The sequence below is a fragment of the Carassius gibelio genome, chromosome A21 (assembly GCF_023724105.1).
Source record: "Carassius gibelio isolate Cgi1373 ecotype wild population from Czech Republic chromosome A21, carGib1.2-hapl.c, whole genome shotgun sequence".
NCBI classification, from domain to species: domain Eukaryota; kingdom Metazoa; phylum Chordata; class Actinopteri; order Cypriniformes; family Cyprinidae; genus Carassius; species Carassius gibelio.
In genome coordinates, this window is record NC_068391.1 from 21,277,451 (window position 1) to 21,301,887 (window position 24,437).

General features: G+C 37.1%; 1 protein-coding gene across 3 annotated transcripts; it reads left to right on the forward strand.

Annotated features, from left to right (window-relative positions):
- The first annotated feature begins 448 nt into the window (after nucleotides 1–448).
- Nucleotides 449–24,304, forward strand: LOC127941317 (gamma-aminobutyric acid receptor subunit alpha-1-like). 3 transcript variants are annotated; one of them, XM_052536261.1, is made up of 10 exons: nucleotides 449–1,052; nucleotides 2,870–2,970; nucleotides 5,393–5,499; nucleotides 6,904–6,971; nucleotides 8,246–8,466; nucleotides 9,319–9,401; nucleotides 9,746–9,889; nucleotides 10,908–11,060; nucleotides 18,983–19,185; nucleotides 20,718–24,304. In XM_052536261.1, the coding sequence occupies exons 2-10, from the start codon at nucleotides 2,891–2,893 to the stop codon at nucleotides 21,033–21,035; spliced, it is 1,377 nt and encodes a 458-aa protein (XP_052392221.1). In that variant the 5' UTR covers nucleotides 449–1,052; nucleotides 2,870–2,890; the 3' UTR covers nucleotides 21,036–24,304. The 3 variants fall into 3 exon arrangements, with proteins under 3 accessions (XP_052392221.1, XP_052392219.1, XP_052392220.1); XM_052536259.1 differs by lacking the exon at nucleotides 449–1,052 and adding an exon at nucleotides 1,351–1,700; XM_052536260.1 differs by lacking the exon at nucleotides 449–1,052 and adding an exon at nucleotides 1,589–1,817.
- The last annotated feature ends 133 nt before the right edge of the window (nucleotides 24,305–24,437 follow it).

A 24,437-nucleotide genomic window follows, 5' to 3' on the forward strand; every position in this document is an offset into this window, starting at 1 on the left:
AGAACAACACATGCATTGCTTTGCATTGACTTCAACAGTGTAACTAAGTAATTAAGTATATTGTACAGTCAAAGTTCTGATACAATGATTTCAAGAATGATGAGCACACAGAATGAAAACATTAATTTATATCTCAGCATATCCAAACAAAGGTTATTCTGAGCAATACTAAGTACAGACCTGATGGTTAATAGTACATGAACCTTGCTGTCCTCGGTGGAGGCTCAAACCCGATACTCTGCTTGAGCTCTGAGTTCAACCCATGTGGGACTGTATAGAGGGAGAATACAGAAAGAAAGGAGGAGATGGGGAGGTGGAGGGATGCCGAAAGTATGGTTACTGGGACAGTGCAATGAGTGCTGCTTTATATTGGGCAGGACTGAATGATCGGTCACGTGCGAAACGTGCAGTGATGCGCGAGATCCGCGACTCCTTTGCCTAAGAAGTTCCATGAGGGGAACACGGGGAATTTAAGAAACGAAGACATTGTATTGTAGAATTGCGTGCTCTTTAAACCTTTAGAACTAAAGTTATTTGTGTTGCAGCTGTTGCTCGCGTTGCATCAGGTTAAAGTGGAACTAATAGCAGCGAGCACAAGAGGCAAAAGCTATAGTCTGCTCATCATGATTTGTTGTTAAATCCTGTCTCGCGCATGCATGAACATGCACACGGACACATAAACGTCAAGACGCTGTGGAGTTTGTATGAAAGCTGTGCTATGTTTCAGATCGTCTCAGCATCCTCTCCAACACCCAACAGGCTGAGATCAACGCTCGCGACGTGGCCTCTAACAAGCTGCGCTATTTCCCTCGTTAATGTCACGTTTAAAACACACCCAGGCTTTTAGTTTGTGTCCTCACTACGCAAATGATCAGAAAAGCTGCTCTGCAGACGCGATGTTAGGACTGCGGATCTTCCTTAAGCGTTTGATTTAACACATATCTGTGCGATATTCGCGATATTCCAGGCGCTGGGTGAGTCGGTGAGACGAGGGGTCTTAGAGACTGCTTCAAGGTAATTTTGGGAAAGATTCGAGCCATCCGGATTTTTAGGTGAGAGATGCATGCATTCCACTTTATTTGGGTTGTATGCATGTGCATGCACTGCGGATCGGCGTGCATATTGCTAAATGTGTGCCTGGCATGCCTGTAACGTGGCAGCGCTCGACAACGTTGCTGTAATAATTAATAGCATGTGTAATCGTGAAGGAGACGATGCGCGGTGTATTATTGTTCCAACGCAATGCAAGAGAGCAAGAGAGATGCGAGATATGGGTAACAAAATGTAAGAGGATTTGATTTCCCCACCACTGAAAGAGATTAAGTCAACAGCAGCGCAAGTGAAATTGTGCTGCATATAAAAAATGGTACGGATTGGTCTTTCTCTGTGAGATTGGTAGCTACCACCACCTTCCATTCTGAATCACAATCGCAATGCACTCAGGTGATCTCATTTCATGGCCATAGCACCATTGTTCTGCTGTAGTAAAGCTTTATTCTTGTGGATTTGGGCTTGGTAGATGACTAATTTGCTGTAAACTGGGAAGAGTTTCGATGAAGAGTGCGCGAGAGCTGCGCGCGCTCGGCAGCATCATCATCAGCAGCAGCAGCCTCGAGCTCAAATCCAGCACAGCTCACATCTCAGAGCATCTTCTCCTCGCATCCAGACAGAAAAGACGTGTGCGAAAGTTTGACGATAAGGTGCGATCGATTTAACATAAGTCTTGATGCCTATGTCCTATTGTAAAACCGTGGGTTGAGGGATCGCAACTGCATAAAGGTAGTGCCATATTCTGGGAACCTAAAATGGATTATGAGGTACTTTTATCTCTGCACGATGTTTGTGGTATGCATGATTGCTGTGAACTTGGCGATGGTCTGAAATGATGCACACTGTTTGCTTAATTGCTCCAATTGAATTACTACACCGGAGCAACCCCGAGGCGCACGCCCAATACTGATAACGAGATGCCTTAAATCGTGCTTTTGATGATATAATCCCTGGGAAGTCAGGGCATTTCGTCCAAATCTCTCTCGTGCGATCTGAATGTGGGCATCACGGAGAGAGCCTCGGCGAGTGATCACGGTTTTTACACGGAGCTGTAAATCATTCTGCATGATGTTAATGGAGGATTAACACGCCGATTGTGTGTGGACTGATTTGCGTTAATGCGTGCCACCCGGCGGAATGAAAGCACACCGATGTATTTTTACATCTATAGCCCTCTGTTATGTATATAAACACAGATTAATGTTCCTAAATTTGCCAAAGTGCAATTAAACATTGAGTATTTGCATTGTGGGTCTTGTGGCATATGTAATGAGCTGACTGTCGTTTTGTATCATGCAAAACTGTTATTTGTTTACTCTGTTTACACTGCCTTAGTCTTAATCCGCACTATATGTAAACTACACAGGGGTCAGGACCTCATCAACACACAGCATGCATCCATTCACAGGATAAAAAAGGGGAAATAGTAACATTTCGTTCAGCACCTGTTAAACTGCTTTCAGTATTTGTATTTAGATGATTAAATGTCTTGCATCACATCGCTCTATTGCGACTCATATAAATATACAATTACAGGTATCCTCATAGACAGACATTGATTGGTAACTGTGGGAGTCATTGCATGTCAGCTGACACTAAAGACCTACTTCTTTTGAAAACGTTTGTCTAAAAACATATGTTTAATTATATTTCTGAGGTATATTAATGCACATACTCCCTATAATCAATCGTGGTGTGGGTTTTGACAACCACATACCTCACTTCTTCCTGTAATTCCTCCACCTCAGTTAAAAGAGAAAGGAAAACCTTGGGCTTCTTTGAATGATGCTTTTAATGAATGTATTTTTGTCTTCTTTAGTGGGGATACATCCTTTGGAGAATGATGTGGGGTGGAAGAGGAGCAGCTTGGCTTTGGATTTGGGCCTGTTTACTGGTGTCCAGCGTTCTGGCTGGGAAAAGGTATGTTTGTGCACCTGAGGTTGATGCACTCATATATTGAAATGATCAACACATTCTCTGCTGTTGATAAAGAGCACTCTCTGTGCTCTAGTGTTTAGTTAATATCTACGGACTTTGATCTAAATGTAGCTCTTATAAAGTTAACAGACGGAGATCAGAACCTCAGACCTCAGAGAGGATGTCATGCTAATGAAGCGTTCATTAAGGTTTTCATTCTCCTACAACTTTCTTTACGGTTATACTGCATGCTTCATAGGTGAATTTTGCTTGCATATGTTTGAAGCAGGAAATTAAAACTGTGCATGTCTATTATCAATAAGCAATATCACTGAAATAGTTTTTTTTTAGACAAAAACATGTAGCAAGATATTTCTAAAACTACATCCAAGTGCTATTTTGAATGTAAGGACAAATGCAGAGGTTTGCAACTAAACATAAATATTTATTTGAGAGGATTTGGCTTAAAAGTCCTAAAGTGTAATAGTAACCAATGAGTTTATAGTTTCATGAATGTAGCTTACTGTTAGCAGAGAATCATTCTGTGGATTTATTTCTAAACGATTAGTTACAATAAAAATATATAAAGATGTTCGGGGGGGGGGGGGGGGGGCATGTTTTAATGATGCATATCATGAAATCATTTTGAAAAGATCATGGTTGTAAAATAAAGCGTGTAAAGTGATTACAAATGCCATGCAACATTTTGCTTGCTTTAGACTTATTTTATACGTTCAGACAGGTGACCGTCACAGCGGTGTTGACATACCCATGAATATTTTATAACAATACTTTAAAAATGCCACAGGCACACAGCGTCTCATTTGTAAGCTGTGCTGTGACAGCATGCGTTCACACTGTTGCTGTTCAGATGACCTGTAGATGGGGTTGCTGTACAATGTTTAATGGGGATCTGTATGCTGCTCATAACCACATGGATTTTGCAGTGTGTTATTCATGTCTGTATGGTTCCTCTTTCAACCTACTATCACCAGGTCTGCCAAAAATATATTTGAGTTCATTATTACTAAATAAATATTTTTTGTGCATTTTTCTCTGAGGTAATTTTGGGTCAGGCTGGCATTACCAGTGTTGTTCTGGCATGCATGCGTAATATACTGTATGAGACTAGGTTTTCCTCTGATGACCCCTTTTCCGTGTCGCTCATGGGGTCTGTGTGCATGTATGTCTCTCTGCGCAGATGGGGGAGGGTGGAGGTCTTCTCCTTATATTTTTATTCTCGTTGTATTTGAGCCAGCCTGTGGTTGAATCCAGTGAGGTCCAAAGGTGTGAGAGCCCACTTGCGAAAATGCCTGTGTTTTGCATCTTTATAAAAGAACAAAAATACAAACTAATCAGAATTTGATGGGAATGTTTTTTTTTTTTTTTTTTGAAAGTCTGCAAGTTTGCACAAACCAGTATGATTTAAAAAAAATATGTTTTAGTTAAAAAAAGTAAATCTGATCTTTGTAGAAAGGAGGGTCAATATCGAAATTTGCTTACATTTGATTAGTAACCTAGAAATAGTTTTCTTTGAAAACACAGAGAAAACCTGGTCTTAGACTTTCAGACTCCATTGTATGTTCTGCTGGGAGACATTACAATTGATTGAAATGAGCACAAAAAGCGTGCACTGTTCTTCTCAGCGACGGTGAGCATATATCATCAGACAATTGTGTTTAAATTTGATTTAACTGCTTTAAATCAATAGTTTTCCATGTTGCTTTACTGGAAGATTTATAGTGGAATTACTTGCAATAATACAAGCCCGATATCAAAAACACAGGATGCAAGGCTAACCTGCAGTTCAGTGCGGTGATGTCTCTCTGTTTTGGGGTCTGTTGCATCTCAACCTCTCACTTTTCTCTATTTGAAAACACCCCCATCCGTGGACAGTGTTTATTGAGTCTGCAGACACACAAGCCAGCTGAAAAACAGTGATAGCGATTACCAAAAAAGCAAGCAATTATGTATGAACGGTCAGACGGTGATTGTTTTTAGAGGAACACAACTTGGCCACTGTCTCACAGGCTCTTGTTCATTTTACACTATATGATTAAACTGCATTTTGCTCCTAATCATTTGTCTGAAATATTGATGAGTTCATTCTCTTTGCAGCCATGGGTGCGTCTTTTAGGATTTGGCTTCGTGTTGCTAGAACTCATGCTTATTTGCATCTAAAAGAGTATTTTATCTAATTAATAATGCATTGTTCCTGTGTATATATATATATCCCCCTTTGCTCCTAAGACGGAAGGAGAGCTGTTGTTCATCTGCAGGCTGTTGCATTGCAAATTCTCTTTAAACCGGCTGGATGTTTCAGAGTTACACCGAGGAGGGTGTTGCAGTGATTTTTCACATCAGGGTGTGTTATAGACACACATGGTGTGTTTTGAGTAAAAGGTCTGCTGTTGTGTGTTGTCAGCTCCAGTCAAAGCGCAGATGAGCAGAAAGACAACACCACAGTTTTCACCAGGATTCTGGACAGCCTCCTCGATGGCTACGACAACCGTCTCAGGCCTGGGCTCGGAGGTACGTGAAGAAGTTTGGCCTCATGTGTTCGTGTCCCAGTTTTCAGCCCTGTGGGAGATTTCTAAACTTACATCTTCAGACGGATGTAACAGCACTTTTTCACATCGGGAAAATAAATCAGTAACCAATCATGCTCCACTCGAAATAGGTTTCTAATTCACTTACGTATATAGCAGTTTTAGGTTTTTTTATTATTATTATTATATTTAAATGTAATGTCCTGCAGAGGAAACAGTTTCCGTTCACCTTTTATAAATGAATAAGTTGCTTCACCTTATGTGTAACTTTTCATTTTCATCTCTTCAGTCTCATTCAATTTAATACATTTGGGTCATTAAATCCAACAGATGTTTGGTCAATCAGTTTATTGGTACAGTATATTTATATTTCTATAAATCTGGATTCTAGAAAACTAGTTTGCAGTTGTTGAAACAAAAACAAAAAACAAAAAAAAATATAAGGAGTTTTTGTAATATTATAAATTATTTTTGGTAGATGATAACCACAATGTTTAAAGTGTGTGTGTGTGTGTGTGTGTGTGTGTGTGTGTGTGTGTGTTATACTATTGCAAACATACCATACAAACATTATATTACAATATGGATTTCATGTCAGTGCAAAACATAAGTAATGCAAGTTTATTTCCTAATGTAACAATGTAACATCTTTAACAGTAACATCTGAAACATGTAGAGTATCTTTCAGTGTTTGCATTTGAATGAGCTTATTGTGAAGGTACTGAATGAAGAGAAGATCCTACTGTTGTGTTTCAGTGATCAAACCAAACATTCTCATTACATATAATAATCTAGTGCTTTACAGCATTGATTATGAGGACTGATAAAATGCATAACTGTAATTAAAATATGCGATCAGGTTTGGATGTTTGATCAGTTTGTACAAAGAGTTTTGAAAATGCACACCTTACGTAATAAAACTAAAATAGTATTATTTGTCCATGCATCTGTTTGACCTTACTAGCATTACCTTAGCATCCACAAAGTGAAAACATGTCATAAATAGCAAGTAAAGCTGACTAACAACTTCTGTCAACATCAGTCATCATCCCAACACACACAGACATGCTGTTTTTCACTGAGGCAAGAAAGTAAGTGCATTTCTTAGTAAATGACACCAACTTATTTATAGATTATAGTAAGGTTTGCTTGACGTGATTGGGGATTTAAATGCTCTGTGGAAAGGAAAGGAAAGGAAAGGAAAGGAAAGGAAAGGAAAAATATCCCAGTTATTATTAGAAGTTGGATGCAAGAGAGACAGAAGGCATGAAAGTGGAGTGTGAAGAGTTTTCTGGACTCAGACAGGTTGAACCTCTGGATTAAAGTGATGTTAAACTAATGAGCAGCACTGATTGACACTCAAACTCCTCATTTCTTGCTTCAACAGAGCGTGTAACCGAAGTCAAGACTGACATTTTCGTGACGAGTATTGGGCCGGTCTCGGACCATGACATGGTAAAACTGTTTTACTTTGTATAAATGTCACAGGTTTCCAGTGTAGCCAGTGTTCAGAAGATTCATCTACATCTGCTTCAATGTTTTCACCTCAATGACAAGCTTGAAATGTGATGATTTCATCTGTAAATAATCTGTAAATCTGAAGCCTGATCCAGTATACACTAATAGTGGAAGAAATTACTAATTGATTATAACACCATAACCCATATTTCTTATCACTTCTTTACATAATAATAATAAATAAATAAAAATAGATGAATGTTTTGGAATACATTAAAATATCAAAGCAGGTGATATGTATTTATTTATTTAGATTTAAGCACAAGAAGCTTGTTAAGCAGAACATTTCACAAAATATTTTAAATCATAAAACGATAATATGACTCTTGTTTGTTCAAGAGTTAGTGAAACATGTTCATATCTGATGTGATGAACCCGATGTCTGTGAGGGGAACGTACCTTTACTAAAAAATACCTTTAGAAACAGGAAAGTCAGTTCTGAGTAGAGCTCGAGCTTCATCTGTTTGCACTTAGTGATGTCATCTAGTGAAATGACGTTCAGATATAAGTTTATCTTCAGTCATATATTGAAGCCACTGTATATACTTTTTATAACATAATGGCATATCCTGCCAAACATAAGTTCATTTATGAAGCATCTCTACATGTTATCCATGCTTGTCTACTAAGTCTACTAATGTCATAAAAAGGTTCAAATGCTGCAGTGATGTTGGATTGTTGTTGTTTTTCTGCTTTACATTTCATTCACCCAGTCATGTGACTCTGTCTAGAACAACCGGCTGTGTCTGAGTCATAATGGATGATCGTGTGAATATGAATAAATGCTCACAGCTATGACGATCAGCGGTTGTTAGAATGATTCATGCAGCTAATTATGACCAGCACTGCTTCAGAAAGCTCACGGCTCCACTAGATGACTGCGGTTTTACTGAAATTATTACACAAAAGCTACTCTATAACTACAAGTCTCTATTAGAATCCTCAAAGCATTTGAGGACAAATGAAAAAGGGCTTGTTATGTCAAATTTGGAGCTTGACCGCAGCTGATCACTATGAGCTACAATTGTATGACAAGAGTATAACCAAAATAAACTGCAAAACAGCAGCACAAATGCAAGCATGTTGGAAAAAATGTGAAAATGCAAATGCAACGCTATCATAAAATGCCTTGGATGAAGTATGAACGCCACATGAACATGTTTCACTAACTATTTGTGCGTGGGATGAGAAAAGGCTGTGTTATGTTGCAGGAGTACACCATCGATGTGTTCTTCAGGCAGAGCTGGAAGGACGAGAGGCTGAAGTTTAAAGGTCCCATGGCAGTGCTCCGTCTCAACAATCTCATGGCCAGCAAAATCTGGACGCCCGACACGTTTTTCCACAACGGAAAGAAGTCAGTCGCCCATAACATGACCATGCCTAACAAACTTCTGCGGATCAAAGAGGAAGGAACGCTGCTGTACACCATGAGGTGAAGCTGCTGATGGTGCATTTCCTTCTAATGATGGGGTTTGACCTGAAGTGATCTGGGTCTCCATCTCTCTCCGTATAGAAATACACTCAAATATATATTTACAAGAGTATTAGTTTGACATGAATAACATAGACATCTGCCTCTCAAGTGCCTAAAGCACCGGTCAGGTTATAAAGCATCCGTCATTCTGCTTAATTAGTAGATTAGGGCGAAGATGGAAGTTCATATTTGTGTCAACTAAATGAAAAATGGGAGGAATGTACCGTAGGGGCATGACATTTACTGATTTATCACGCTGTCAAGCTGGAGTGAGACTGTGCATGTGTGTGCGTCTGTACTGTAAATGTGAGCTGTAGTAATTCCTGTGTGTATAAGTGATCTAAGCGGTTGCACAGGGGTCCAGACAGTAATGCGTGCTAATAATAATAGCTTTGCTAAAGTTTGCTTGTGTCAGTCTTGTGCATTAATGCTTAACAATGAGCGAGCGTGCAGTTATCATGGGCACTTCAAAATACGTCAATATTTCTGGATCCCTTATTATCTGAATTGTTTGGGTTTTTAGAACACATATATATGGACTGCACACTCAGCATTTTAATGCATGTATCTAGATAACCTAGAAAATTAAATACTAACACAAATGGTCAAATATATGATTACATCTTTAGATCTAGAATGGGTGAGCAGCAACTCCACTTCCGTTGAATTCCATTTCAATGCATTGCTTTAATTTAATAACAATTCCATACAAGTTATACATATTTATATGCATCATCATACTGTCCAGATGTGTTTTTCTAACGGTCAGGATTATAATATTGTATCCCGCTGTCTCTCTCTCCATCTCAGGCTTACAGTCAGAGCTGAATGTCCAATGCACTTGGAGGACTTCCCGATGGACGCCCATGCTTGCCCTCTCAAATACGGCAGCTGTAAGTACGGTGACGTTCACACGCTTCCCTGGAGAGTCTCAGACGGGGACTTTCACAGAGCGTAGAGATCATCTCTGACAATGCATCACTTACCCGAGTCCACACAACCAGCCGAATGCATTTAGCTACCAACTAATCCTTGAAAAGAAAGAACAGATGCGTCTGCGCTGGAGGAAGAATGGTGGGGGGGGGGGGGGCATGAATAAAAAACAAGCTTGTGACTCAGTGCCACGAGGCTCTAGATATTTCAGTGTCTGCTGCGTCTCCGCTCCACTGCAGTGTATGACCCTGCCAAGCTCTTTGACTTCACACAGTTGATGTTGTGTCTTGTTTGTTTGCATCAGACGCCTACACGAGGGCTGAGGTGGTGTACGTTTGGACGCGAGGGGCGGCGCAGTCTGTGGTCGTGGCTGACGATGGCTCCCGTCTCAACCAGTATGACTTGATGGGACAGACGGTCGACTCGGGTGTGGTGCAGTCCAGCACTGGTGTGTTCATGTTTAGAAATCAAGCCTTTGGTTATGTTGTAGCATTTTAGCCAGAGTAGCTTGCTCCAGAATTTTTTTATTCGCCAATCGATACAGGTACTTTAACTAAAGGGTCCAAAGTGGGTTAACTGGATTACCTTCTTTTCAGTAATCTGATTTGGTAGATTTAGTTGTCAGACAGTGAATTCCCCGTCATTATCAATCAGTCGTTTTTTTGATGGTTTGCAGGAAATGCATTGTGGTAGATTACTATTCTCTCAGATTTGTTAGTATGTGAATATAATCTGTGATGCCAGTTACTGAAAGCTGATTTAGACTACAACAGGAATACTACTTTGCATCTCAGTGAGCACAATACACAAATGTGAAAAAGAGCATCATCTGGAAAGAGCGTGTTCTATTTAAAGCACCATATTTGCATATTAACCATCTGATAAACATCATAGATTCTTAAATCTCATGAATCGTTCTAATATCAACTAGGAATGATGCACTTGAGCAAATGCTCTAAATATCACTTCTTCCAGATGAAAACACATATGCTGCAGCACATGAGCTCTATATGGTTATTTGTTCCCATGTGGGAAATTCAGGTGTGGATAGCAGCATCAGACATAAAGTGCATTAACACTAGTATGTTTTCTATACACACCGATATAGACAATCCATTAGAAAACATAACTTAACAAAAAAAAAAAATATGCAGTGCAGTGATTAATTAGGAATAATGATTTGGCATAAAAATAAATGCATACTGCATATGCATTGTTATATACATTAGGGTAAAGGAATAGTGAATAAAATAACTATATGATATCCATTCAGATTCATTATATTCAATCTTGCATATCAGTATATTCTGAGAAAAGTCCCTAAATGAGTATTCTGTGCTGCAGTTAGTTTGCATGATTAGTTGCATTCATTTTGGGTTAATTTCTTTATAATTAAATTAACACGTCTAATTGACTGTCCTAATACTCATTCATTAATGTATATATTTCTCCTCTTTCACTTCCAGGAGAGTATGTTGTGATGACCACACATTTCCACCTCAAGAGGAAGATCGGTTACTTTGTCATCCAGACATATTTGCCGTGCATCATGACCGTGATCCTGTCCCAGGTGTCCTTCTGGCTCAACAGGGAATCTGTCCCCGCCAGAACTGTGTTTGGTGAGTGTCCTAATTGATCTGTAAGTTAAGCGATCGATGCACTGTTAGCATCACTTTGCAGCAGTCTCCAACATCTTTAAATCTAGTGCACTGTTGTACTGTCTACTTTCCAAAACACGATCTCATAAATGATTGATCTGGAATAATCTAGCTAGACAGCAACTGCTTGCACCACACAAACAGTGTTCCTCAAGAGACACACAAAACACTCCGCTCACAACTGATGCCGGAGACTTTGATGTTAGCATGTTCAACGCATAAAAATATATGTAAATAAGCATAAAAATGTTCTGCGTTTCTCTAAGCTCTTCCAAATATTATTTAGCTCGTTCTGGGATTTCCTTGTACACTTTACACTTGTCCCCACCAATTTCCTGCCAATATTTTCTCCACCACTTTTTGAAAGCCATTGAGAAAAATAGCTTGAACCCATGTGCAATACATAGGCAGTGCACCAGTCAGTCCGTCCTCGTAACTTAATGCATGCATGTCACATAAAACACATTTGAGCCACACTTTTTTATTTCAAAAATAAAAAAGTTTCTGTTTCTTTGTCTTAAAAGGTTGTCTGTCTTTATTTACAGTTTTCCTCAATCCTTTATTAAAAGGCTGCATGCATTGATTGTTAGTGCTTTTAGAAGGAGCATGCAAACTGCACAATCATACATTCTTAATTTGACAGTGAGCACAACAGTATTCAAAGTTTTAAACTGTGCCGGGAGGAATCTGTGCGTCTGTGTGATGTATTATGTAGCACATGTCGGAGAGGAAAGATTTTTGTTTTTCTGTCAGCTTGTTGGGCTACCCTTGAATCAAGTCTCCTGACTGGGCTCTTTGGATTCCCAGGCGTTTGCATCTTAGACAAACATAATAACAAATAAATAGCATCTGAGAGCCGTCTGTGCCTTAGTTGGGTTGCTCAGCCTTGCAAAACTATACTGATATTCTCAATTCTAAAAGCTTGTATTCTACAAATGCACTTAGATTGAAACATGACTAGAGGGCCAAGGATGTGACACAATTGTTTTTTTTTTATTTTATTTTTTTATATATATTTATTTCTTTATTGACCAGAATTTAAATCTCCCCTTTTCCAAAAAAAAAAAAAACATATTTATGTGCTTCATAAAAATACCCTGCAATTGTACTTTTGGTATACTAAACGTGTATTTTTAAAGTCTACTAAATTGGAACAATTAATGTTGTGCGTAATCCAGTTTAACTGTGCAGAAGTAGTGCTGAGGTCCAACTAAAGATAAATGCATTTGATTGTGCTAAAGGGGAACTATTGCAAGTATACTTCAGGTACACTTTAAATATAGTGCGTTTAAAGACTGATATTATAAAAAGATCATACAGTCCTTATTTATAGGAATTTAAAACACATTTTTAGCATAATATTAAGAAATGTGCATTGTGCGATAAAGAAATACTCCAAATAAAGTGACATAATTTTTTATGAGTAAGTTTTAAGTGATACGCCATTTGAAGTATACTTAGTATAAAAATTATTTTAAATATATTAAGTTAATGTCATAAGCTAATGAATTGGAACGAGAATCTCATTGGTCTGCAGACAACTGTCCCACCTAAAGGGTATTCCCATAATGCAGCTTTATCATCTTGAGGAACGTCATCTGTCATTTTTCTCTTTTCGACACATCTTGATTCATGACACTGAACTACACGACAAGTGTTAGGACCGAAGCACTTAAGACCTGAATAAATACAAGGAGCATAAATAGTAGGGATGCACGATATTATTGGAACGTTATCAGAATTCAATTGTAAACAGCAGCTTGTACCCGCAGTATAACTTTATTACAGTTTATTTAGTTCAAACAAGCAAGTTTTTGCTCAACATTAACCAAAATTTCAAATAATGTTTATAATCTTTGCACATGAGAGACTTGGTTATTGTTTCCAAGCGAAAGAAAACATATTGGTATACAAGCTTATAGCCAAAACGAGAAAAAAAAAAAAAAACATCGGCATTGTTCATCACCTATAAATAATAATCCTTCTGTACAAACTTGATTGAAGTTAAAAACTTACCCAAAGGGTACAGTTCTGTCAATATTTGTTCAACCTTATGTTATACTGCATCATTTTCTTCTTTGCATGAAACACTATGAAAATATATGTAGCAGAATGTTCAAGCAGCTCCTTTCCTTATAATGAGACCACCACTGTTCTGTCCACTTCCTGTAGCCTGGAACATTCTGATAAATCATTTTATCATTCATTTTAATTTTCGGTGAGTTATCCCTTTAACAACACACTGACGAATGGCGCTGCAGTTCCATAACTTGATCTATAACAAGGCTTAGTGCCGATAGTGTGGTTTATGTTGGTGTGAAGAAGTCAGTAATGTCACAAGACTATGATGTTAAAGGAAAATGATGAGCAGTATTATGGGTCCATAGCAGGAACTACCTGTAAATCACAGAAGAAGTGCAACAACATCTTGTGCTGAAGATATTCCTCCAGAGACCTGAGGGGGTTGAAGCAAATTAAACTAGAGAGAAGATTCATATTGCTGCTGGAAATGTCTCAAGACCAGGATAACTTTGTTGAGACAGAAGTAAGTTTAATATTATCAGTGTAGAGAGAAAGAGAAATGGCTAAATAACTCAAGACAGCACAGAACTGAAATTACACCGAACAAAACTGCTGAAAAGGCCCTTTGAAGAAGTAGCCTTCAACACCACAGATAAACTCAATTTCACCATGCTTTTCTGGAAAAGAAAGTGTTGAATACTGCAGAAGAAACTAGAATTTGTTCCTGTCTTCTCAAAGTTATTGATTTTTTTCATTAGCATCACCAAACATAAATAGAAAGATAATTATTTCAAACATGTCTCTGGAACACTCCTCTGTCTTCTGTTGGTTACTTAGACTGATATTCTCGTCACAAGACTCACACCATTGCTTGAGCTTTGTTGTCTCCGTTTGGTAGAGATGTTCAAAAACCATATGGGCAATAACACTGTAATGCCACGGAAAATATATACATTAGGGGTGTAACAATATTCAAACCATATTCAAACGTTTCAGCGTGTTGTAATGGAAAGAGTGCATCCACAGGGTTACTGTACATCTTCATGACCAGCACAGTCAAGTTCACTTGTACAGCCACTCACCTAACCTAATTAATTAGATGATTTGGTGATTAATTAATTGCAAATCAAATCTGGAGAAATAACTCAAAGATCATTTAAAGTCATTGTTGTGCAAAACATCAAACAGAGATTACAAAAAGTAGGTTCAGCAAGAAATATTTTGTTTGATAAAATGTATTAAATATACTCTTTTGGATGATGACAGAATTGAAATTTTTGGTTGGGTGAGCTAAAACTTTAATAATTTCTTTTTAATTGTATTATTATTACTAAGAAAATATGAAATTATTTCTTTACTAAAATGATACTGCAAATAATAAACTAAAACTGCCAGTAGGTGGTGGTACATGTCTTAATGATTAAGTCATCGAGTCATTTATTCATTCGTTTGATTCGTTCAAATGGCTTATTCATCTAGGAGTGAAGTAAAAGGTTCTTTATGAATGGTTCATTGAATCATTAAGCTTGTTCGACTTGAAGCAGATCATCACCATCAGATCGATCGGTGTGTGACGTCAAAGAACTGCAAGAACTTGTGGACAATGTCACACACCAATCGTTCTGTGCAGCGCCACATCAAAGCCAACGCCACTATGAAAAAAAAGAGCAAAACCAAGGCTCCGAACCAGTTCAAGGGACGGAAAACGAAAACCGGAAACAAATGAAATTTTGACAGGAACAGAACCAAATTTTATAGTTCCGAACAGAATCGAAAATTTGAAATGACCATTAACCGGTTAATAACGTTATTTAATCGTTCCATTTAATATTTGAAATTTGCTGTCAACCAATCATGAATTCCAGCAGACTCCGGCATATGCAAATATGACTCTGAAGTCAGTGAGTGAAATGTCGGCTCAGCTGTGAACTCATCTAGCCTGACTACATCAGACTTCCTGCTTCCGCTCAATTTCATTTCGCTTCTGTATCATAGACAGTAAAAGAAATGGACACAGCGACCCCATTGGAACTCAATTGAGACAAGTGAAGCCCAGTTTTAGCGTTTTTTAGCACTTCCGTTTCTGACGCGCAGACTCAAACGAAGCTTGACGACGTCAGCAACCTGTCTGCCAGATGTAAATCTTCTAGTAGCTGTGTGTGCAAACTGCCATCGTTAATCTTGCAGAGACGGCGAGCTTGAGCGGGGAGTTCTTTGGCGTGAGTGAGCAGGAGTAAGTATTCTGATTAATTATTTTGTATAGTATTTTAAAATGTAACGCCAGTACGCCATATTAAGTTAATTGTCTGTGAGCTTATCCTCCTGTCTGTACGGTAATGCGACAGAGAGACGAGTGGTTATGACGCAATCGTTAGCCTATTTTTTACAAAAACTGTTTCTACGGGGCCATAATGTAACATAGAAGGTAATGGAGCCCTTTATACATTGTCGTGTATCTTTAGAAATAAATAATGGACAAACAGAGTCTTTAAACGCCTCAGATGTAAAGTTATTCGCTGTCAAAGTGACGCCAAAATGAATGGGAGTCAATGGGAATACTAACGCAAGTGAAGTTCTGCTAAAAGATGGCAGCCCCCACCCGACTTCAACTTCCGGTCGAGTTCCTTGCCCCTTGTTCTGTACTCAGTCTGATGCAGCGTCAGAGCTTTCTGTTTGCCACCGGTCTGGAAACAGCCGAGCCAATCAACGAACAGAGGACGGGCTGAGAGCCGTGACGTAGATGCTAAGGGCCGAGATTTACATTGTAGGTTAGAGAAATCGAAAACCGAAACGACCGCGGAAATGGGAAACGAGACACGGGATGCAATTCGCTCTGTTATGGACAACATTCAACTCTTTTTCAAACTGCAAAAGTCATTTACAGCCATGTTCACTCCGGTATTTCGCTCACATCATCATGTGTTTACAACAGGTTTACAGTGGAAATTCAATCATAGATTTGAGTTCGATGCATGATGTCTGTGCTTCGATGCGGCTGTACAGGCGAATAACATACGTCATAACTAAACGTATCTGATTGGCTTACGGGTAACCAATGATTTTAAACTTCAGACAAGCACCCCCCTAGCGAGAGAGAAAACACTTCTGTATTATGCCATTCCAGACTCTGTCTACGAAGCAAAGTGAAGTAGCAGAGTCTGGTATTACCAGGCTACAACTCATCATAGGCAAGTCTAAATGGCAATGCACAGCCTTCAGGGCCGGATTAAGACCAAATTATGCCTGATGACGCAGCGCAAAAAGGGCCTTTTTTTCTCACCATTGGTGAATGTGCATTCGAGACTCAAGCGGCAGCAGGCTTAGCCTTTCCTGCCCAACTGAGGACCGCGGCTGTCCTTTGATTATTTCCAACTTTGAGAAGCTCCGCTCGCCAGGGGCAGTGGACACCATCATGCATAGATAGATGCGCTAACCAATTTCGACATTTGGAAACGTCTGAGAAAGATTCAGCGATGACAAAAACTCGTACAAGCTCTGCTGATTCGTTCACAGTCACCGGTTTCTGAGTGCGCATGAATGCAGCAAACTGTATCATCTCATTTTGACCGATTAATAATCATTTAAACGGTTTAAAAAGTAATTAATTTATTTTCAGTAAATTATCAAAATATTTAAAAAGGTTTGCTGCATTGTTAAAATACGCTAATCTGTTTACAAACATTAGGCTATTTTTTTATAATCATTTGTTATTCAAATACATTGCGAATACGGAAACTTTGATTTTGTGTCGAATGAAAAACCCAGCTTTGGTTTCAGTTTCGTTTTAGTCTAAATTAATAGGTTTTAGTTTGTTGTTAATATTGCTATAGCTTCTTATATTTTTAATTCCTGTTCTTTTCTAAATACTGTTAATTGAAATGATTTTTTTTAAAAACATTTTTGCATCCAGATACGTCGGGAACATGGGAACATTTGGATTTGTGCCAAAAGAGAGATTAATTTGTTTTTGGATTGACGTTTTCATAGCCTAAACTAATAACTGTTTTTTATAATGTTTTTAAATATGTTGTTCTAGACTACAGGCATTTTAGCCTTTATTATTTCGGAAGTAATAGGGCTAATAAAATGCCACGTTTTTTCTTTTTTTTTTTACTCTCAAAATGCAATAATATATATATTTTTTTTTATTTTTTCGGAATGGTAATAATATCAGAGGAACGCAGAACAGAAACGTTAAAATATTGATTCTGCTCAGAGTGAACCGATTGATTTTCTTTCTTTTTTTCATTTTTAAGCCCTGAGCAAAACAGACAGCATTGTGTCTAAAATAACACAAGATTAATTTCTTAATGAACTGTTGTATAAGATGAGTATCACATTTTGCACTTAGCCTACTTCTCGTGTAATATTTCTTAAGTATGTGATGTTAATATGAGACACAATGAGTCCCATATCTTGAATTTTCAGGACATTTTCTAGGCTCCTCATTAGTCATCAATCGATCCACATAGGTCTAGTGCGTCAAATACCTTAATAATTTTAACACTTAATTTTTTTCCATAATGAATTCATCTGATTAATGCGTTTAATAACCAGCCCTATATATATATATATATATATATAATACACACACGTAAATAACATGCAAATAATTTCAGACAAGACATAATGTGGATACAAAAATCTTTTTTATTTTATCAACTCTTTATTTTTTTATTTAATGCTTGCCAAAATGAAAATAAGCTTGTATTCTCTCTCTCTCTCTCTCTCTCTCTCTCTCTCTCTCTCTCTCTCTCTCTCTCTCTCTCTCTCTCTAGTCTCCACAGACTTTCTTTCCCTAACCACGTTATTGAACACCTTTGAGAGTTAATGTAATTTTTGTTGCACTCTCATTATTCATTGTCTCCCATCCTGTTGTGTGTGTCAAGGAAAATGTTGTTAAAAGATATGGCTCATATAAACAAATGTTCAGTATTTAGACACAGTGAGTGGAACATTTTAATAACCATGCTAACTAACCTAATTAGAGCTTTAACCGTTGGGTGTATCTCTGCAGGATGAGGCTATCATCAGTTATTTCACATAGACACTTTAAGCAAAAGCTGCCCTAAATAGTTAGCTATTTTTTATTTTGAATAGTGATAAAAGTAGCAAAGACACATCATTGCAGTTTGGGGTTTGTCTGGTATTACTTAGCTTGAGAACAAATAGCAAACATTTGTAATGATGCTGTGAGAATCAGTGTTTGCCGAGAGGATCAGTCTGACTTCAGGAGGAGGGCTCAGGCTTGTTTTGGGCAGAAGAGACAGCAGGAATTAAATATGCACTACAGTTTCAATTTAATTATGTCCAACACCACACATAATTCATACTAATGAATGTTTGCCAGCTGTCACTGTTCATTACAGGAGCTCTCTTTGAGGATGCATGGTCACAAACAGTAAAAAAACTCTCAAAATTTCTTCAAGTAGGTCATTTTTCGGTCACACTATATTTTAGGGTCCAATTCTCACTATTAACTAACCATTAACTATGACTTTTGCCTCAATTAACTCCTTATTTGCTGCATATTAATAGTTTATAAGGTAGTTGTTAAGTTCAGGGTATTGGGTAGGATTATGGATGTCATGCATTATATGTACTTTATAAGCACTAATAAACAGCCAATATGTTAATAAAGACATGCTAATAAGCAACTAGTTATTAGTGTGAACCATTTGTACCATTTGAGCAGAGTTTAAACACCACAGCCTGTCTGAGTGTTGTTGCTCTGAGGAATGAAGACAAAAGGGGCCCAGCACTATTAAACTTAAACACTATTTTGTTTTCTGGCAGATTGATTAAATGATGGCCTATAGTGGTTTAATGCAGGTGTTTTCCGTATGCTTTGACCGCTGCAGGAGTGACCACTGTCCTCACCATGACCACCCTGAGTATCAGCGCCAGAAACTCTCTGCCCAAGGTGGCCTACGCCACAGCCATGGACTGGTTCATCGCCGTCTGCTACGCCTTTGTCTTCTCGGCTCTGATTGAGTTTGCCACTGTAAACTACTTCACCAAGAGGGGGTACGCCTGGGACGGGAAAAGTGTGGTGCCCGAGAAGGTAAAGGCTTTTCAGCTTTCAGTTAAGAGGAAAACTAAATGTAACAAAATGTCATTAAAGTATTCGTTCATAAAAATGAAAACTGTACTGATATTGTCCGAAGCTACTGTTTTACATTTACTGAAAGTGTTTTATTATTATTATTATTATTTACAACATTATATTAATTATTGCTAAATGTGTGACTGAATCATATAATACCTTAATTAATAATATTGATAGTTCATCGTCTAGCTGACTACGTCTTGTATTATTATTATTTTTTCTAAAATCCTGTCAAATGTGCACAAACTACAAGCTACTACTAAATATTGTAGAAACATAATTTTCTGTAAAGTTGCTTTGTAACGATTTGTTTTGTAAAAAGCGCTATACAAATAAACTTGAATTGAATTGAAACTTGAATTGAATATTAAGAAATTACTTTTAAAATGACTTAAATACAGAAAAATCTCATTTAACATTAAATTAATTAGTATCTCATATAAGATTGCTCACAAAAAGTTAAAAAGTTAGAAGATTTTCATAATAACGATTTAGTTTCTTGTAAAAATTTTACCCTTTCACATAATGATGAAATTTCTCATAATGACTTAGTATCTTGTAAAAAAAACTATTTGTTCATAATATTTAATTTCCTACTAATAATTACTTAATGTAAGAAACAGACGAGGTGACATTAGGTTACACTAGTGACATCCACTGGATAAAGCCGGATAAATGTGAAAACATGGCGTGTACAGTAGTTGTTTTCATTGAAATAAAATGTATAATCTATATTTTACATACAATCTAAAGTATTTTATTTAATTGTTCTTTTTTTTTTAGATGTTACATTTTGATGTTAAATCCACTATTGCTTTATATAGAGTTGTTCTAAAGTCTATACAGTATTTAATGCATTTACAGCAGAAGTAACTAATTAAATTACAGTAAAAACCCCTTTAATTAACCCCTTACTTTTTACTCAAGGGAAAATTAATTAAATTACAGTAATTAATTACTAATGCACTACACCCAACACTGGTTTCATGAAGTTAAGTAATTATAACCAAGCAACTGCCAATGACTGAATGCGATTGGATTGATTTGTTCAAACTTTATAGACATCAGGTTTAACAGCAGTGATCTCAAACATACAGCATTTCTTACTCATCTCAAGATTAATTGCAATGTAACGTTTAAACTAGTGCTGTCAAATGATTAATCACGATTAATCGCATCCAATAAGTTTTTGTTGACATTTACGAAAAATTATCTGAATATAAATATTTGCATGTAAAATTTTCAAAATGTATACTATATATATACATAATAAATATACACAGTACACACATATATATCATGTAAACAAAAACGTACCATTTTTGGATGCGATTAATCGCGATTAATCGTTTGACACCACATTATAAATCCTTATCCTTATGTAAAATCTTCTTAATCCAAAGAAGAAACAGAAAATAATGAGAAAACATAAAATACTGCGTGATCGTAACAACTGATGACATATTTCCTGTTGACCTCCTCTACAGCAAAAGAAGAAGAAGGAGTCATTGCTGAAAAAGAACAACACCTACACGGCTGCGACGGCGACGACGTTTGCTCCGAACATTGCCAGAGACCCTGGTTTGGCAACTATTGCTAAAAGTGCCCCCCCTCCACCAACCGAGCCCAAGGAAGAGCCGAAACCCAAAGCCCCCGAGGCCAAGAAGACCTTCAACAGCGTGAGCAAGATCGACAGGATCGCCAGAATAGCTTTCCCGCTGCTCTTCGGAACCTTTAACTTGGTGTATTGGGCAACTTACTTGAATAAAAAACCCAAAATACAGGGCGCCCTGCAGCCACACTAATTCTATCTCCCCAGTTTTTCTCTTTTCTTTCTTTCTTATGTTTCTAAACGATAACAACAAAAAAATTGAAACAAAACAATTTGTCTCAAATATGTTTCATTAGTAGTCAAGCTCCCACGTTCAAGTTTGTGTCAGCATATGTAACACACTGTATATACCTATGATAACCCGAGGGACTGGATTATGTACAAACCACTGCACTGGAAGGAACTCATACTTACTATATATATACAATCCGACAGTATATCAGACCTGAGAAATGCTATTCTGCAAATGCACATAGAATTATAGTTTAATACTCCCCTGCTTAAGGAATAGTAAACCCCCCCAAAAAAGAAGCAATGATTCTGTCATTACATACTCTCCCTCATGTTGTTCCAGTGCTGTATGCTCTTGTAGAACACAAAAGGAGACACTTTGCTCTTCTCGTTTCGATGGCAGTTTAGCAGCTATGTCACATCTGGCAGGACCCAAACCAACTACAAAAGTTTCCACGCACTTTATTCCACATCTTCTGAAGTCCTGCTCCTCATATGAATCTACCACATAAACCTATAGATGATGTATGCAGTATTTTTATGCCGCTTTTTACATTTATTTTTGTCCTTTTTGGACATATGTGCTGACTGTGTTGTTGTATGCGGAAACATTTTGAAGAATGTTCAACTCTTGTGTTCTAGAAGAAAAAGAAAACACACACAAACAGCCAACAGATTTAAAACAACATGAGGGTGAAATTATATATATATATATATATATATATAATGGGTTGAACTATTCTTTTAAAAAAAATAAAATGTAAAATGTTTTTGCATTACATTAGCAATGTACATGGAATAAGTTTGCATGATGAAGCTTTCTGTACCCAGTTAACAGCTTGATTTCCTCTGTTTTTTCTCTTTAGCCTGTGTTCTGGATCTTCTGTTATTTGACCTTAAATTCTACTAGGGTTCCATTAACAGCAATAAAACATGTCTCAGTGAGAAAAAAAAAAAAAAAACATTTACACATGGATATAAAAAGTGTAGAGAAAAGATTTATGTGTATATCATAAAGCATACTATTTATTTTGTTTCCATGTAAATATTTTGAAATCTTAGAGATGTCGATATTCATTTTGAGCTTTGCTAAATATAACTACAAGGTACAAACTCAGTGCTTGACAGAGAGAGAGAGAGCGTTATGTTTCGATTCATGCAGATCATTGAGGATATTCGGGAATAGAAATGTTTTATTTGATTTATTTATTTGTAGTCAAGTTTTGATTTAACTTTTGATGATTAAGCATGTGCCGATACATATAAATGAAAACCATTTAAAAGAGAGACTAAAGTAGATGCTTAGAAAGATTGTATTGGTGTCAGATTACAATTTTATATTAAGCATTAAAATATTCTTTATTCTGGTCGATGCTTTTTGAAAGAGAAATTGTGGCGCTCACAGGATATAAAAATGATGGCACTAGAGTTATCACTTTAAAGTGGACGAGTCCGAGCGGATCAAGAGCAGTGCCTTGTATATATTTGTGAGTTAAGAGACTACTTTATTAGAAGGTGTTCTCCTTGTTTGTTTGAATTAGATATGGGCAACCTTTCTAAAACATCAGTGAAGAACGTATCAGCCACACTGCCTTCGTCTCACAGCCCATAGTGAACATATATTCCATTCCAGACGTCTTTGTCTCTGCTCGTTAATGAAAACTAAAAGAAGACATGTCTAGCGATTAGCCATGTATTTGAATACACTGTTCTACATATACAGTAAATATGTCTTGTAGTGCTATTACAATGCCAATTTTTTTATGTTTGTGGCATGTCAGTTGCTCCTCAAGCACCTGTCGAACAGAAACCAAACTTATAAAGACTATCCTCTCTATTTTTGGACTGAGAGAAAAAAGAAAAGAAAAGAAGTTCTCTTAAATGAGGAACTTTTACACGTGATCATACTTTACTTTGATGTAGCAATATAGATTAGTAAGGGCTTTATTGTGATCGAAGTGATAAAAGGCACACCATTATGATCAGTTTGAGTTGCTCTTCTTGGTTTGTTTATAAGAAGCTCTTATAAGTTTGCAGTACTCCTGTTTCATCAATTTGCTACTTTCCTTGTTTTGAAAAGCTTTTTCAAAAGAATGAATACACAAAATTTTGAAATGGACGCTTTTTGGGGTATGCCACTGGATCAGGATATTTTGGTCACATTATCTGGATTACATGATGTGGATAAATGTCATGTTCCTCCTCTTTATTTTAGAGCTTTTTGAATATTTTGGAGTTTGCAGAGTTTGTGCCAGATTACTCTGGGATATGTGTGGAAACAGTATGCAAATGCACAGTCATAGATTTCTCTGGAGCCAGACTTTTGTGGATGTGGTGAAAGTTATGAGTTCAGTCTGTGTGTGTGTCTATATTTATGTACACACACACACACACACACACACACACACATTGTCCATGATGATACCTGTTCTAAAGATGTGACCTTTTATTTGTACCAACCTCTTGTTATGCATTTTGCACATTATAGGCATAATTGATAGTTATGTAGTCAGCTTTGTGCTATGCAAGGATAGCTTTGAACCATATTAATTAGCTTCACACTTCTCCTTACTGTCGTTTCCAATATATATTGTAAAACGTCATTTACAAACTGTGCACCCTATTTAGTTGTGGGACTGTTTGTCTCTCTGAAAGCATGTAGAGTTGTGTGGTTCAGATCTGAAATCATCTATTTTAAAGACAGGGTAATGGCAAAGGCAATAAAAAAAGATGGATTTAAAAGAATATTTCAGTTAGTGTGTTATATTATTTACACAACAAATAATATATACAGTATATTTAGATTTGTGTTGCATCTCATAATATATTTTTGATGACCTGTGTTATGGATTAGGAAATTGTACTTTTATTTCATTTGTTTTATGGGGGATTATAGCATTTCGTTTGCATACCAGATTGTGAATGTGGTTTAATTTTTGATTTTGCAATGTACTGAAGAAATCCAACACATACTGTAATAAAAAAAAAAAAACTGCATTTGTGCTTGACAGAAGTTGAAGAAACTACTAACTCAAAGGATGAACGTGTGCATAAATGGTTATAGACGCAAACAGCAATGTGCACAAGTCCAGAGACAAATTGCATTGATTTATTCTGTACTGTACACTGGGAAATCGTCTTTGTAAAGGTTTGCTTTCTTAATTAAATGTTATGGCCCTGTAGAATTTGATTATCTTCATTAGTCATACAATAAAAGAAAAAAGAAATCAATCGGTTTTGCTCATTTCTGTTGCTTTAATGCATACGCTTGCCTTGTTTTCCAAGAGTAACCCTGAGTAGGGAACGAGATGCTGTGTTCTTCCACAGCCCTTCATTAGACGTTGCCTTTCACGGCTTCATGTGA

Bases quoted from the DNA above. Each gene is read 5' to 3' on its own strand.
- LOC127941317 (XM_052536259.1), top strand. From the start codon at position 1,554: ATGAAGAGTGCGCGAGAGCTGCGCGCGCTCGGCAGCATCATCATCAGC. The intron at 2,971-5,392 runs GTATGTTTGTGC...GTGTGTTGTCAG, and splicing joins AGCGTTCTGGCTGGGAAAAG to CTCCAGTCAAAGCGCAGATG. The intron at 8,467-9,318 runs GTGAAGCTGCTG...TCTCCATCTCAG, and splicing joins ACGCTGCTGTACACCATGAG to GCTTACAGTCAGAGCTGAAT.